Source organism: Rutilus rutilus (genome assembly GCF_951802725.1).
Source record: "Rutilus rutilus genome assembly, chromosome: 13".
Lineage (NCBI taxonomy): Eukaryota > Metazoa > Chordata > Actinopteri > Cypriniformes > Leuciscidae > Rutilus > Rutilus rutilus.
The window spans coordinates 4,808,546-4,824,567 of NC_140218.1; the positions used below are offsets into that span (position 1 = coordinate 4,808,546).

Here is a 16,022-nt window from a genome sequence, read left to right on the forward strand (position 1 = left end):
TATTGACTTATTGTCTTAGATTGATTTAAAGTTAGTCATTCAATTCAACATATTCTGTACAACTGTGTCTTCAAATTGCTGATATACAGCCTAACTAATTTAGCTGATTCCTGCTGTCCTCATTGGCGTTTGTTATGAATAACAAAAGCAGGTTAATATAGTTTGGTCTGTTTTTGTTTAGCCTAACTTTACTTACTACAGGTGCCCTCATTCTCTCAAATACCATTTAAAGCCATTTACTGGTCAATAAATATTATGTTGTGAATAATCAGCTTTGTTATTTTGTTTCCCCAAAACTACCAGTACAATGTTTCAGTGGCAACATTGAATTACAGTAAGTTACCTGCACCACATGCAAGTACTTTATTACTATGAACTCTGTGTGCAATTGTATTGTTTGACTGTGTACTTGTTTTTTAATCAATTATTCTCTGAAAATCTTCTTCCCTCATGCTCTCAAATCTCATTCATGTTACATTCATGTAATATCACAGGTTTGGAGCCAATAATGATATGCATTTTTTATAGGCTATAGGCTACTTTAATCATATGCATTTGAATATAAGACATTTCAACCCTGAATTATAACTTCAAGTTTGGTCTTTTTCGACAAAAAAAGAAAAAAGCTATTAAATGGCTTCATAAGACTTACAACACAAACCATAACACATGAGTTGTGAATTCATTGATTATTTTTGGGATCTTTTCTGGGACATTTTTGGAGCTTAACCATTTTTACATAAATTGTTGCATTGAATTGAACTAGACAAGTGTACATAAGAATGATTTCATGAATGATTTACACAATTTTTTTCTGCTTGTGTTTCATGCAGTGAAATTGAACGGTGACTGGGGTTGCATTATGCCTGAGATCTGCTTTTGGGTTCCACAGACAGAAAGTCAAACAGGTTTGGAACGTCACAAGGCTGAGGAAATTATTTAAATTTCACAACTATCACTTTAATAACCTTACTAACAGTAAATTTTGTACTTTGCAGGAATCTCGGTAAACTGAAATACAAGTTTGAAGTTTGAACAAGAATAAAACTCCTCCTGTAGACCTGAAAATCATTGAAGTGCCTGGACCATCCACCAGAAAAGAGGAAAAACAAACAGAAAATTAAGCTGATGCACCTTTTCACTTTTCTAACTCATTAAGTACCTCACATGTCCCTTGTGAAGATTTTATAATTGATTGCATTTTATGTTGCAGTGAGTAAAGGTGCGGTCACATTTGTGAATTTCGTGAAGTTACACTGGCAAAAAGGTCCATTGACCATTGTCAGCAGTGTAGCAATGTAATGTATGAAGCACCACACAAAACTGCTGATTGTGTGGATTCTTATTGAAATGACTGAATTCACCAGTGAACATTCACAGAACAACAGATAATTTTACTGCACCTTAACTCTGTTCAAATGGAAAATGTTTTCTGCTTGTTGTTACATAAGGAATACTGTTTCCGGGTCGAAGCCTCTACTTCTACTTCCTTTATCTTGTTTCTAGATATTGAAAATACTCAACCATTTATGGGAACTGTTGATTCAAGTCACATTTAAGCTTTTCAAACGCCATAGTGTACATTACAGTCTCCAGTCTCACGGCATCCTATACTTCAACATTTTATGATTCAAAATAGCTGAATAACTAAACCATCTGAGATTTCGGAATAGAGATAAAGGTTAGGATCATAATTTTCAGGAATATTACAGAACAATGAGTGCATATTAGCACTGTTGTTTGTTTTTGGCATCTGAGAGAGCTTTTGGACTTGGAAACAGTAGCGTCAGACTTAAGCGAAGTGAAGATGAACATTTTTAATTAGTCAATTTGAATTTTTTACATTGATTTATTACATGGAACATGTGTTTTCTATGCATTTTGTTGAGATGTCTTTTCTTGTGTAGCCTATTGTATACACATGGTTGATTATTCATGTTACTTATGTATTATACAATTTTTTTTTGTGTGTATTCATTGATATTAATCTATTACTAGCTTTTTTCCCCAAGTGCATTGAAGTGTATGTATTAAAATGGATCTAAAATATGTAATAAACCATTCTTATTTTGTATTTGGTTCAGTTTGTTTATTATAATAGAAGTTTATGGTAACCGTAGTAACAACATGAAATTAATTTAATACAAAAAAAAAATAATAATAGAAATTTGGTTCCTGGAGGCACCCACAGTGGTTCCACACATACCCCTTTTCCACCAAGGCAGAGCTGGTGCTGGTTCGGAGCCAGAGCCTAGTTTCAAATCGGTTCTTTGTTTTTCCACCGCCAAAGCACCAGCTCCGAACCAGTAAAACTGGTTCTTAAGTAGCACCAAATCATTGCAGGGTCTAGAACGGAGCCAAGAAAGAACCGCTTGCGTCAGGGGCTGGGGGCGGGGTTACCGTGACCAACAAGACGAATAGAAACTTGTGACCGCCATTTTTAAATAGCAGCTAGTCGAGCTAATAGCAGCTCGATTATAATATCCGTCTATGTAAGTTACGGCGAGCTGCACGAACGCGTTGGATTCCGATGTATTTTTGCAAACCCATGAGCGTCCATAGTATTGCAACGTCCGTTATTGTTGATGGCTTGTTCGAGATGCATCGGAGCGGCGAGGACCGATCGGAGCTGCGGGAGTGTTTGGAGAGCATACGACTCCTTGTGCTTTTAGATCGCTATCGCAGTGCTTTTATGTCATGCGGCGATCGATCTGCGAGAAGCCGATGCATCTCGAACAAGCCTGGCGTGTTTGTGTTTGGCGCTACCGCACTAGCGGTTGCTGGGCAACATGAGACGTATACAGTGACGTAAGATCTGGCTCTGTTGTGGCTCTCTAGCCGGTGGAAAGGCAAACCGGTTCTTAGTAAGCTCGTCAGTCGAACCAACTCTGAACCAGCTCTGGCTCTGGCTCTGAACCAGCACCCGGTTCTTGTTGGTGGAAAAGGGGTAACAGTGCTTCATATAAGAGTTCCTCAGGAAACTTGTGTGGTTCCTCAGAGAACCACCCCTTTTTAAAGGGTGCCTAGAGGATCTACAGACGGTTCCGCCGGTGTGGCGAAGTGAAGAACCCCAAAAGGTTCCTCCAGGCACCTTTCATTTTTACAGTGTGATATGACCTTTGAACCGAGGCGTCGGAGCTGTAAGGGTATTGTAAATGACTTCTTTAGTTGTGATGTTCTATCCAGCCCACTAGGGGGACTCGAGGAGTACGGAATGCTAAAGTCACAAGAAAGTGAATAATGTATGTAAACAATGTATGTAAACAAGATGAAGACAGTATTGTGGTTCCATGCGGCTCTTCAATAAACATAATAGAGACGATTAATGCCTCCTTGCAAATGCATACAAGACATGGTGTCAGAAGTATAAGGACAAGGATTTTTTTATTTTATTTTTGTCAAAAAAGAAGGTGATACACGAGCGGGCGTGTTTTCACCAGAGAGTGCAGAGGCCCGGGGAAAAGGCGGAGTGCTACATCAGAGCCCTCTATGAACTCAGTGAGAACTGTGAATTCGGTGCAAGTCGAAACGAACATATAAGAGACAGACTTGTAGTAGGAATTCGGGATAAAGAGCTTTCGAGGAGGATGCAGCTAATGACAGCACTTACACTGGAAACTGCGGTGCAGATGACGCGGCAGGCCGAGGATGTCGATCAGCAGATCAGCCAGCAGGAGGGGCAGTCAACAAGAAGTGTGCAAGAGGTAGCCTCCAGGCGTTCATCAAAAGCGGCAGATCGGCCCTGGACGAGAGAGAAACACAAAAGAGCTGGTGAGAAAAGAAGAGCGGATACAAGAAAATGAGTGTGGCAGGTGTGGTAAGACAGGACACAAAGACATCAGAAAATGCCCAGCAGCAGATACTGAATGCAGAAAATGTAAAAGAAAAGGGCACTGGGCGAGAATGCGCAAATCGAAAACTGTGAGACAAGTGACGGCGAAAGAAGTGAGTGAAGAGAGCTTTTACCTGGGCACAGTGAGTAATAAAAATGAGTCCGAAGAAGCTAAATGGATTGTGTTGCTCAAGATAGGTGAAACTCCAGTTAGTTTTAAGATCGATACGGGAGCGGAAGTTTTGCATAGAAAATAAACGTGCGCAGCGCAAGGAACCTCTCCAGTCAACACCACTGCCGGAAAGGCCATGGCAATGAACAGCCACAGATTTGTGTATGCATAAATTGAAACAGTATTTGGCGGTATCTGACTACGATTCGCGCTTCTTGGAAATTCTTCTGTTACATGTCACAACGTCTGAACATGTTATTCAGAGACTCAAAGCGTTATTTGCGAGATTTGGCATACCAGAACAAATAGTTAGCAACAATGGACCGCAGTTCTCCAGTGAAGCCTGGAGAAGCTTTTGTGGTGTGTACGATATTCAGCACATTACATCGAGTCCGTACAATCCACAAGGTAACGGACATGCAGAACGGGCCGTTCAGACGGCGAAGCGCATTCTGAAACAGGATGACCCGATGATGGCACTCATGTGTTTCCGAGCCACACCCGCCTCCTCTACAGGGGTCAGCCCAGAGGAATTGCTTATGGGAAGAAAAATTCATACCACTCTACCCAGCTTACCGAAACATCTGAGACCAAAGTGGCCAAACAAATCAAGTGTGAGAGAGAAAGACAAAGCAGCAAAAGAAAAGCAAGCAAACTACTTCAACAGACGACATGGTGTGAAGGACTTACCTGTTCTCAGGCCAGGGAATTCAGTCTTGTTAAAGCTGGATGGTGAATCTCAATGGAAAGGACCTGCTACGGTGCTGGCAGAGAGCACTACACCAAGGTCACATGAAGTTTTCAACGAAAAGGGGGGAGAGACACGAAGAAATCGCAGGCATCTTCAGTTGCTGCCTGATGGAGTTCTGGGAACTATTGTAAAGATAGTGGAGAGTTCAGAGCAGTCGCCACAGAAAGCTCAGCTTCAGAGAGACTCTGATTCATCAGCAGAGACAACTGGAGTGAAACATAAAATCTCTAGGTCAGGTAGAGTGAGTAAGCCTGCCGAGCGGTTGGACTTATGAAGAGAGTGATAATATACTGTCGTTAATAAATGTCTTTATTGCTTTATATGGCCAGGCTTGGTTATACCTAAACATAATAATTAATATTCTGACACTTGATGTGAAGAATTAAGAAACTGACAGGTGATAGCAAGGACAGAGTAATGTTGTGTTTAAAGAAAATATGTGCTGGTAAGTGAGTTCTAGAGAGTTAAATACATTGTCATCTTTGTTATGTAAGGTTACTGAAACATGATGTTATAATCTGATAAACAGAATTGTAACCTGAAGTATTTGACTAAAAGGGGGAGCTGTAAGGGTATTGTAAATGACCTCTTTAGTTGTGATGTTCTATCCAGCCCACTAGGGGGACTCGAGGAGTACGGAATGCTAAAGTCATAAGAAAGTGAATAAGCGGCCCTTATGTAAACAAGCTGAAGACAGTATATTGTGGTTCCATGCGGCTCTTCAATAAACATAATAGAGACGATTAATGCCTCCTTGCAAATGCATACAAGACAGGAGCTTGTGTCGAGAAAAAATGGGCGTGCCAGATGAAGCCGCGATTCGAGGCTTGTGTTGTTAACGTGAAAATCACGTGACTAATGACAAACGAGGCCTCGGTTTGTGTGGATACGTCATCGGTTCGGTCTGAGTGTCGCTTCCGGATAAAGGGGTTCGAAACTCGCGCCACCTTGTGGCTGTTGCAGGAGTAGCAGAAGCAGTTGTAGTGTCAGAGAGTCAGAGAGTTAGAGAACTCCCATTGTCATTGTCGTTATTGTGTCATATATGTGTTAGGGCTGTATATTATTACATTATATCAGGTTAGAATAGTTATAGTATATTGTTATTATTAATTATAGTAGGCCTAGCTATATTATAGTCTTGTTATATTAATTAGATAGGATTGTTTGGATTGCTTTGTATTTTTGGATCTGGACTGGACTGCTTTTTGATTTGTTTGCTTTTTGTGACCTCTTCCTTTTTCCTGGTAATGGAGCAGCAATAAAGAGGAGATCCTCCCCTGTCTGGGCTCAACAGAAGCATCAGTGTCCTCATTTACACCAGCTGGCACTGCCATTTTTATGTTCTCCTGCATCCTCTGTGGCTGGAGAGGTTTTGTCCAAGAAGAGGGACTTTTCCCACCCCAGACTATTCTGTTGCAGTTTACTTTATTACACTCCCTCCACCATTAGCACTGCACTCAACACAGTGTCACTTTTGCTGTTCATACTGTCACTATCCAAACAATTTATGAATAATTAATTAATTGTGTGTGTGACAGTTGTCTCTGCATAAATAAATTCAGACAGAGAAAGATACATATTTTATTTTATACCCAGGCAATGGAGAAATGTCTGCTCAGGTCATTGGTTCAAAATTAATTAATTAGTCTGCTATGTTTTTGCACAGTAGCTAGGTGTCACTAGTGAGCAATGCTGAATGAAGCTTCGAGTAATGAACCTTTGGGTGAAGCAATGGGCTGCGAGGTCTCAGTGGTTCAGGAAGCCTCTTTTTTTTTTTTTTTTTTTTTTTTTATTGAACAAAAAGCACAGGGGATACAGTATCAAGCACAAAAAAAAAAGTAAAATAAAATAAAAAATAAGTCAGTAAACTCAAAGTAAAGCAAGGCAGCAAATAAGGGATAGTCTACTAAAAAACAAAACATTCATAGAAACTACAAATACAAAAAAAGAATACAAGTAATTAGAAATAAATAACAATGGGAATACATAAATAAATAATCTTCAGAAAATCAGGAAGTAATTTACAATGAAACCATAATTTCTTTGAGCAACAAAGAAGATTTAGCAGCTTTCTTATTAGCTGATAAACAAAGAGAGTCATAAAATAATTTCAAATCAACACAAAAAAGTCTAAAATTGGGCTTAGAATCAGTAACTTTACACTTATGGAGATGAAACTCGCCACATAAAGTAAGTAGTTTTAATCTGTCATCCATCTCCTTTGACCCGGAGTCCCAAATCAAAAACAGCACATTCACAACCTCAGAAATAAAGAGTTTGTAATAAGCAGAAAAATACTTTTTCCCAGAACTCCTTTGCATAATCACATTCAAAAAACAAATGTGGTATTGCTTCAAGATTAGAATTACAGAATGCGCAGTCTGAAGAGATGTCTAACTTAAATTTAGAAAGAAGAGAGTTACAGGGATAGTAATTATGTAGAGTTTTAAAGTGAAGCTCTTTCCACTTGTTAGGTAACAGAAACGTATTAATGCCAGTCCATATATTAATGGTAGAAAGAGAAGGATCATTTAATTTCCATTTGAAAAAAGCTTTAGGATGACAGCTGATTTTCCCAATAAGAAATCTTCTAATCCAAAAATTGTTACATTTGACATTGGAAAGCTCCAAACCTCCAATAGACAACTGGGGCATTTCACAAACGGATACTCTGTAGCTACAGTATGACCTAACCATATGCTAAAGTTTAGGGGAAATAGAATTACTAACCCAGTTATAAACTTTAGGCGAGGAATCCACTCCAAAAAGGTTGATAAATTCATTGTAGGAATAAAAGCTGCCATCCTTCTTCAACAAATCCAAAACAAAAAGAACACCTTTGTCAACCCAATCCTTAATAAAGATAGATTTTTTTTCTGATTATTCCATATAATACTCCTATGAGGGGGGAAATTGTGGCAAAAGGCAAGCTTACAGGCCTCCAAGGCTTGCTTATGAAAATTAGCTTGAACGGAAGTTTGTTGCATTTAAAATCACAAGACAATAAAAAAATGTAACCCTCCACATTTTTCAAAGATAACTTTAGGTATGTGAAACCATAACAGATGAGAATCAGCATTCAGGCAGCGTTTAATCCAGCCGATCTTGAAAACCTGACTGAGAGTACTGAAGTCCACAGCATTCACACCTCCCTCCAAAGTATTTCTTATCAGAGTCTTCCTTTTAACATACTCAGTTTTATTTTTCCACAAGAATTGAAATAGTATAGAGTCGATAGATGAGCAAGTTTACGGGTTGACATATAAGGACAAAGCTGGGTAAACAATCCTAGAAATGCCTTCAGCTTTAGCTATCAAGACACGACCATAGATAGTTACATTTCTTTGTGGCCAGCAATTAAAGACATTCGTTCATTTTTTTTGTCCGTTGTGAAAAATGATCTAAAATTCTATCTTTGGGTGATTTACTTATTAAAATGCCTAAATATCTAACAGAACTTTTGACCTCAATACCTTCTATATGACCTTTTTCAAGACTGTGAATAGGTATAATTTCACTTTTATTTCGATTAACAGTGAGACCAGAAGCATTAGAAAATGTTTTTAAAGCTTCCAAAATAACAGGAACCTGTTTCTCATCTTTTAAAAACAGACAGGTGTGATCCGCCAGTTGACTAATTAGAAAAGTGTGTTCAGCTACAACAATACCCTGAACATCTACACAGCGAGTAATACAAATATTAAGAAACTCTGTGACTAATAAAAACAAGGACACCCTTGTCTGATGCCCCTGCTAATCGTAAACCGGGGAGAAACACCATTCACCAAAGATACACTGCTGTTAATATTTTAACAGACTTTGTTGAATTCTGTTATGATGCACTAACTCTGGATGTACTGGCGCTCGTTGTATATGTGTGTATGCAATGTATTTTTCCCTTCGGGGCTTGCCGTAGATAGGCATGTGTCATGCCGCATGCGCACCTGGTACTAGAGTGTCGCGGGTTTTTGGAGTTGGTGATCTGAGGTGTTGGATAATAAAGTGGAGGAGAGTGAAGAGGTCAAACTGCTATCGTTTATTATTTTATTATTTCTAAGTGTTAGGCGAACCCTGTTTGAACGCTCGGTCACAATATTTTTGTACAAAGTCTGAACTATTCTAATAAAGGAAGAGCCAAAACCAAATTTGCGCAAAGATTCAAACATAAACTCATGCTCGACCGTGTCAAAGGCCTTATAAAAGTCTAAAAATTAAATGATTGCACCATCGTTGATCAATTTATTATAATCTAAAATATCTAAAACAAGCCGAATATTATTTGCTATATGCCTACCTTTCATAAAGCCAGATTGGGAAACTGAGACAATTTCTTCTAAGCATGGTTTCAATCTATTTGCATAAAGGGAAGCTAACAATTTATAATCCGAATTAAGTAAAGTAATTGGACGCCAATTATCTAAATATGAAGAATCTTTGTTAGGCTTTGGGATTAAAGTGATCAAGCCCTGCTTCATGGACTCAGTTCATTCTCCTTTCTTTATACAGTCTTTAAAAACTTCCAAAACAAGCTTTTCTATGTCTTGCCAAAAGGCAGTCCATCTGGACCAGGGCTTTTACTGAGGGGGGCTTTCTGGATAATCATATCCAACTCTTCCATTGTCAAATCCATCTCACAAGACGACCGATTTCCATCACTTATAATAGGTGTGAATGCTTGAACCCTCTCAAAGAAACTATCAGAAAAACGAGGTTTAAATGAAGAAGAATAAAGCTGAGAATAAAAATGAGAAACTCTAGCTTCATCTGTGACCAAAGTGCCCTCAATATTTAGAGAAATTATTTCCCTCTTTTATTTTCTAAATTAAAAAAATATGCTGAATTTTTTTCTCCGAATTCGAGCCACTCTTGATCTAATAAAGGCACCCTTAGCCTTTTCTGCATAAAAGTTATTTAATTCTTCTTTAAGATTGTGCAGTTTTACTTTATCATCTTCACTTGTCTGTTGTTTGCCTAAAATTTGATTCATTTCATTTAATATAAAGGTATACTTTAAAGATTTTGCCTTCGCTAACTGTTTACTAAATCGAATAGAGAATTTTCTACACTGGTATTTAAACATTTCCCAATTAGAAGATATTGAAACACCAGCTTTTGCTTTAAATTCTTCAATGATGCTCTTAATACCTAAACAATAAGAGGGAACAATTTAGTTTCCAATATCCAGGGTTTGTGTGACAACCAGTACCAGAATCAGATCAAATAAGATGGATAAAAGCATGATCTGTGAGGGGAGCAGGACAGATACTCTGGGTTACATCAGTTTAATAGTGTTCTTGTGGGCTCCTGCTCATGTGGGACTGGAGGCCAATGAAGTGCTTGATAAACTAGCGACGCAAGCTGTAAAACACTACGAGATAAATATTCAAGTGACTCTGAGCAAAACAGTCAAATGAAAGAATTCATAAACAACAAATGGCAAGAAGAATGGAATAGTGATAACAAGGGTAGACAAATGTATAGTATACAGAAACAAGTAGGAGATGGAAGAAGTGTTTTTAGGAATAGAAAAGAAGATACAATTATTTCTGGCATTCGAATAGGGCACACTAGACTAAATCATTCAGTGTTCAAAATAGGAAAACATAAAACAGGTAAATGTAATTATTGTAATCAGGCAGAAACAATTGAACATGTTAATAAAATGTATAAAATATGTAAAAGAACGGTTAGAACTTATGAACGAAGTAAGAAAATTGGGGGTTGTATCATTTAATATGGAAAGCCTATTGAAAACGCATGCCGAACAAGATATATAGTGTTATTCTGAAATATATTAAAGTCTGCGTGAACCGGAAGTTGCAAACGACTTTTCTCCAGTGCTGTGACGTATTTCCCAGTGAAAAGAAATATTGAACAGAGGGCAGGGTTTTACTCTAGCGCTCCTCCTCTCCATCTCTCGCTCATAGCAGACTAGCCCTAACCCTAACCCTAACCCTAACCTCGACGCAGAAGTATAAATTGGCCTTAACGGTTTGAGGGGAGTGGTTAAGCGTTTCCCAAACCAAGCCGTCAAACATACGTCATCAGAGAAGGTCCTCCAAGGCAGAGGGGAGGGGCATTTTCAGATTTTGATTAAAGATTACAAAGCCAAAATTTTTTTTTGTGTGGATTGACTTGCATGGATGAATTGTTCACCACAAAACTAACAATTTAGGCAAACAAAATAAATATGGTCAATTTTGAATTCATGTGGACTTTAAAGCAATAGGAGTATACTGGAGAATTTAAAGTAATGGGTTTAAAATAATATAACATTTAAATATATATAGTCTTTTTTTTATTTTTTATATAATCTCTTCCACTATTTTGTTTAAGTTGTTAATTTCCAAATGATTATTAGTGCTTCACACTCCAGTCCAGTTGGTGGCGGTAATGCACCGAAAGTTGGTTTGCCAACCGCCATAAAACTCCATTAGAAGAAGAAGAAGAAGAAGATAAAAAGTAGAGGAACACTAAAGAAAAAGAAAACATGAAAACACATCATATGACCCCTTTAATACATTAATACACATGTAATGCAACCATTATTAAAAACATGATGTATAAACTTGAGCTTCCATTCAAAAGTGAGCTTGAACTGTTTCTTCTCATAATTATGAAAAATGAATTATCATCAGTCTTTGTCTCCCTCTGCTGGTACAACACAAACACTGAGATATTCAGGCTCTTTATTTACTCTGTGACAAAACTCAGAGCTTTTTGAGTTACTGTGCGTTTATACACATAAAATGATTAATCTATGAATGAGAAACTGTAATTTGCTGTGAAATAAAAGGTGTTTCACTGCCGCCTCATCAGGTCTGTCAGAGGATCGCTGAGATCTACATGAAGTCTTCATTTCTAACAGTGAAGTCACTGTATCTTCAGTCTCTGTTGATTCTGTTGACTGAGTCTCTGTAGTGGATCCTTATTCACCATCAGATGATCAGCACAAGATCACACTGCCATCAATAACCTATAATAAAACACACACACAGTCACATATGCAGTATGAGATATTACATCTGTCACATCTTTTCATAAGAAAACTAACTAGATAATCTATATTAATTCATTCTCAAGCATGATCATATCGCTTCTATCTGATGCTCAAAGTCACTTTACAAAATCAAAAGCACATGAAAGGTCACTTTCACACACCGGACAGCTGATCCAGAACCAGCAGAAATGACCATTACACTCACTACACATTTAATATCAGTTCATAACAACCCAGATCTCAGATTATCACACACATAAGGCGTCTTTACACACAAACCAAATCTGAAGCGGCATAAAATCACAAAATGTGCATTTACACAGAATGTTTATTGCTTCTCTGACGCCGAGAACATAAATGCATTTACACAGGAATTAGTTATTAAAATCGCGGGAAATAATACTTTGAACATTACTATTTTAAAACTACAGTTTTAATAAAGTGTTATAAAATGAATTTAAAAGTAATTAAATATTAAAGAAATAAAACTCAAGATAAATAAAAACACAGAATGTCAGATTTCCTCTGTGTGATATAGCGATCTCACGCTCTGATGTTCGTCATGATTCTGTGGTACTGAGAGATATTTTATATTTCTTAATAAAACTATTCCAGATGGAACAAATGCTACAAATATATTATGAATTATTACACCGGGTCGATCACCGCAGGATTCATTCATGTTTTTCAAAGAGCCAGAAAGAACAATTCTGCTGTCGTCAGCGTTTCAGGCAGTGTGTGTGTGTGTGTGTGTGTGTGTGTGTGTGTGTGTGTGTGTGTGTGTGTGAAATATCGTCCTCAAGAAGATGATTTCTGGAATATAATATCACACAGTGACGGCGAATAAGCATTAGCGTATCTGAGAGAAATGTAGAAGCGCGTTGATCTGCCAGTCTCTTTAGAGGAAGATTACAAACGGCGAAAGCCAATTGATTACACACGTCGACTCTGTTATTCTGGTGGTTTCTTCACGATCTGAGTACAGGACACTTTTACTTTATTGTCTCTTGTTGGCTGACATTTTTTAATTTGGCTAAAACAATATGGATTATGGCTGATATGTTTAGACTTCCGCTTCTTGATTCTCGCGCCGCGCGTTTGGTTGTCATGACAATGACGTAGTTTAGAGCGACACAAGATCGCGTTCATTTACACTGAACAAAACAATATCAGAGTCATCTTTGACACTCGGGGCTGAGGCGGGTCAGACCCGGCATATTTTAAGTCTGCTTTCATGCGGCATTGTGTCTTTCCACAGAACTTTGAGCAGACACAGAGCCGCTTAAGAGCAGCCTTAACTCGCTGTGGAAAGATGCCTATAGAGACAGTTAAAGGGGAAAAGCTGAAATAACATTAATATTATTTTCACAGTCAGTCACAACAGTATGAGCAGAATTACACTCATATTAAACACAGTTTAAAGCATTCCGCTGATTCCGCTAATCCGCTCCAGGTTTTCCCGCTCGCTCCGCAGCATCACTCACAGTATACGACAGTTAACGAAAGCGGTCGCATTAACAGGTAGGCTATGCAAGACAGTGGTTGAATCTGCGAAATTAGTCTTTTTTTTCTTTTCTTTTCTTTTTTGTATTTATGTCGGTAATGTTTTGCTCTTGGTCTTCTGGCTCTTTCTACTAGTGCTAACAACTTGTACAACCAGGGCTGGACTGGCCATCGGGCATACCGCGCACTTTCACGGTGGGCCGACGTGCTTTTTGGGCCGATAGATCTCATACTCATACATTATTTTTATTATTATTATTTTTTCTTTTTAACGGCCCATAAAATGTGTACATCGGCGGCCCATTCGTTTTGTTTTGTTTTGCTTAATTGGCGGTGCTGGGTTTGTGCCGGTGTAATGCATTGGTCAGAAAAAGTCAGCGTTAGGTTTTTTTTTTCTTTTTCTTCTGACAGACCAGCCCATGAAACACGTAGATCAGCGGCCCATTGGTTCTTTTCTTGATTGACACTGGGCTGGGCCAATCACAACTTTAAACGAGTGAGCGAGCGTGCAGCAGTGTCAGTGTGTATCTGTCAAAATAGTCAGCAAGATGGAGAAGAAACGCAAGGAATGTGCAGAAAAACAGCGTGAAAAAATAGAAACAGGCCCTTAAAGCAGACACTGTAAAATGTGTCAAAATATACACTACCATTCAAAAGTTTGGGGTCAGTAAGATGTTTTAATGTTTTTAAAATAAGTCTCTTCTGCTCACCAAGGCTGTATTTATTTGATAAAAAAACAAACAGTAATATTGTGAAATATTATGACAATTTAAAATGACTGTTTTCTATTTTAATATACAGTAAAGTGTAATTTATTCCTGTGATCAAAGCTGAATGTTCAGCATCATTACTCCAGTCTTCAGTGTCACATGATCCTTCACAAATCACTCTAATATGATGATTTGATGATCAAGAAACATTCATTATTATGATCAATGTTGAAAACAGTCGTGTACAATTTTTTTTTCAAAATTCTTTGATGAATAGAAAGTTCAAAAGAACAGCATTTATTTAAAATAGAATATTTTCTAACATTATAAATGTCTTTACTGTAACTTTTGATCAGTTTAACTCATCCTTGATGAATAAAAGTATTGATTTATTTTATTTCTTTCCCCCAAAAATAAAATAAAAATTCTTACTGACCCCAAACTCCTGAACGGTGGTGTTTAATGTTACAAAAGCTTTAGATTTCAGATAAATGCTGTTCTTTTGAACTTTCTATTCATCAAAGCATCATGAAATAAAAATGTAAATAACTGTTTTCAACACTGATGATAATCATAAATGTTTCTTGAGCATCAAATCATCATATTAGAGTGATTTGTGAAGGATCATGTGACACTGAAGACTGGAGTAATGATGCTGAACATTCAGCTTTGATCACAGGAATAAATTACACTTTACTGTATATTCACATAGACAACAGCTGTTTTACATTGGAATAATATTTCACAATATTACTGTTTTTGTTTGCATTTTTAATCAAATAAATACAGCCTTGGTGAGCAGAAGATACTTATTTTAAAAACATTAAAAATCTTACTGACCCCAAACTTTTGAACGGTAGTGTATGTTTCCTGCCCTTCATCAGCTCCTGTGGCAGATGATGATAGTGAGGAGGATCAGGAGAGAGATGAGAAAGTGTAGAGCCTGCGGTAAGCAGAACTACTTTCAAAACACTTAGGCTATGTCATGAGTGTAGGAACCCATAACCCAGTTAATTTCCACATCTGCATAGTTGACGATTACCGCAATTCACTAGAAATGTAATGAGAGGCGTTTGTAAACCATGTTTTCCGCCAAAATAAAAGCTTGATGCAGTTTCCGTCAAAATAAAAGATCATGTGCTTATCTCTTTCAAGTATAGAAATTGGTACAAAACTAATTATGAAAGTTTCCTTTATTGTTTTAGTGCATTTGTTTTACAAAATATGGCTATTACTGTCATTGGATTAATATTATAACTATTATTATGTAGTAGGTGTAATGTAAATAGACACTGTAACTAAAAGAGGTTTGAATTTTTCTTTGTTTAATTTGGACACTGAATATGGGTTGGAGCTTTTAATCTTGAACTCTCAAAGTGCACCAGATTGATGAATTTAACATTAAAATGCACAAAATTTTCTTACGGGGAGGCATGCCCCCAAACCCCCCTAAGGACCGAGGTCCACCCACCACAGTTTTACCAAAAATCCTGTGAGAAACACTGGTATTGCTATGCCAATGCAGATTATAGCTTTATTTAGGCTTCATCACTGTATTAATAAATGCCAAATTTTTACTTATTTCATCTGTTAACTCTCACTCGTTCATATACTCACTCATTACATGGCATTAGTGGTTTTAAGGAATTGGAGTTGGTATGCATATATTTAAGGGCGTGCAAATATGGGTGGTGTTTATGATCATATAGTGGGCCAGTCTGGGCCAAAATGCCAGGGCCGATTTTTAATTTTTTTCCCCAGTCCAGCCCTGTGTACAACATATCCACGTTCTTAGAATTAGCTGCTTGTCTAATCAAATTATTGTACTCTCGATCAGATCTAATACAAATAACTACATTTTTTGTTGTTGGCACACTTTGTAGTGTGCCAACCCCCCCAAAAAAACAAAATAGTGCCCCTTTTTTGGTTTAGGCCACTGCCCCTTAAAATGTCTGTGCACGGCACACACACACACACACACACACACACACACACACACACACACACACACACACGGTGTTACTGAACCTGGTACAATTTACTTATATTTCTAG

General features: G+C 37.7%; 1 protein-coding gene across 1 annotated transcript in view; it reads right to left on the minus strand.

The window, feature by feature from the left end:
• Nucleotides 1-10,765: 10,765 nt before the first annotated feature.
• LOC311302516 (uncharacterized protein) overlaps nucleotides 10,766-16,022 on the minus strand; it is a 197,792-nt gene continuing 192,535 nt past the window's right edge. Inside the window, exon 18 of the mRNA XM_084428460.1 lies at nucleotides 10,766-11,731. Within this exon, the coding sequence (XP_084284586.1) occupies nucleotides 11,713-11,731 (19 nt within the window). The 3' untranslated portion in view covers nucleotides 10,766-11,712. The remainder of the gene's footprint in view (nucleotides 11,732-16,022) is intronic.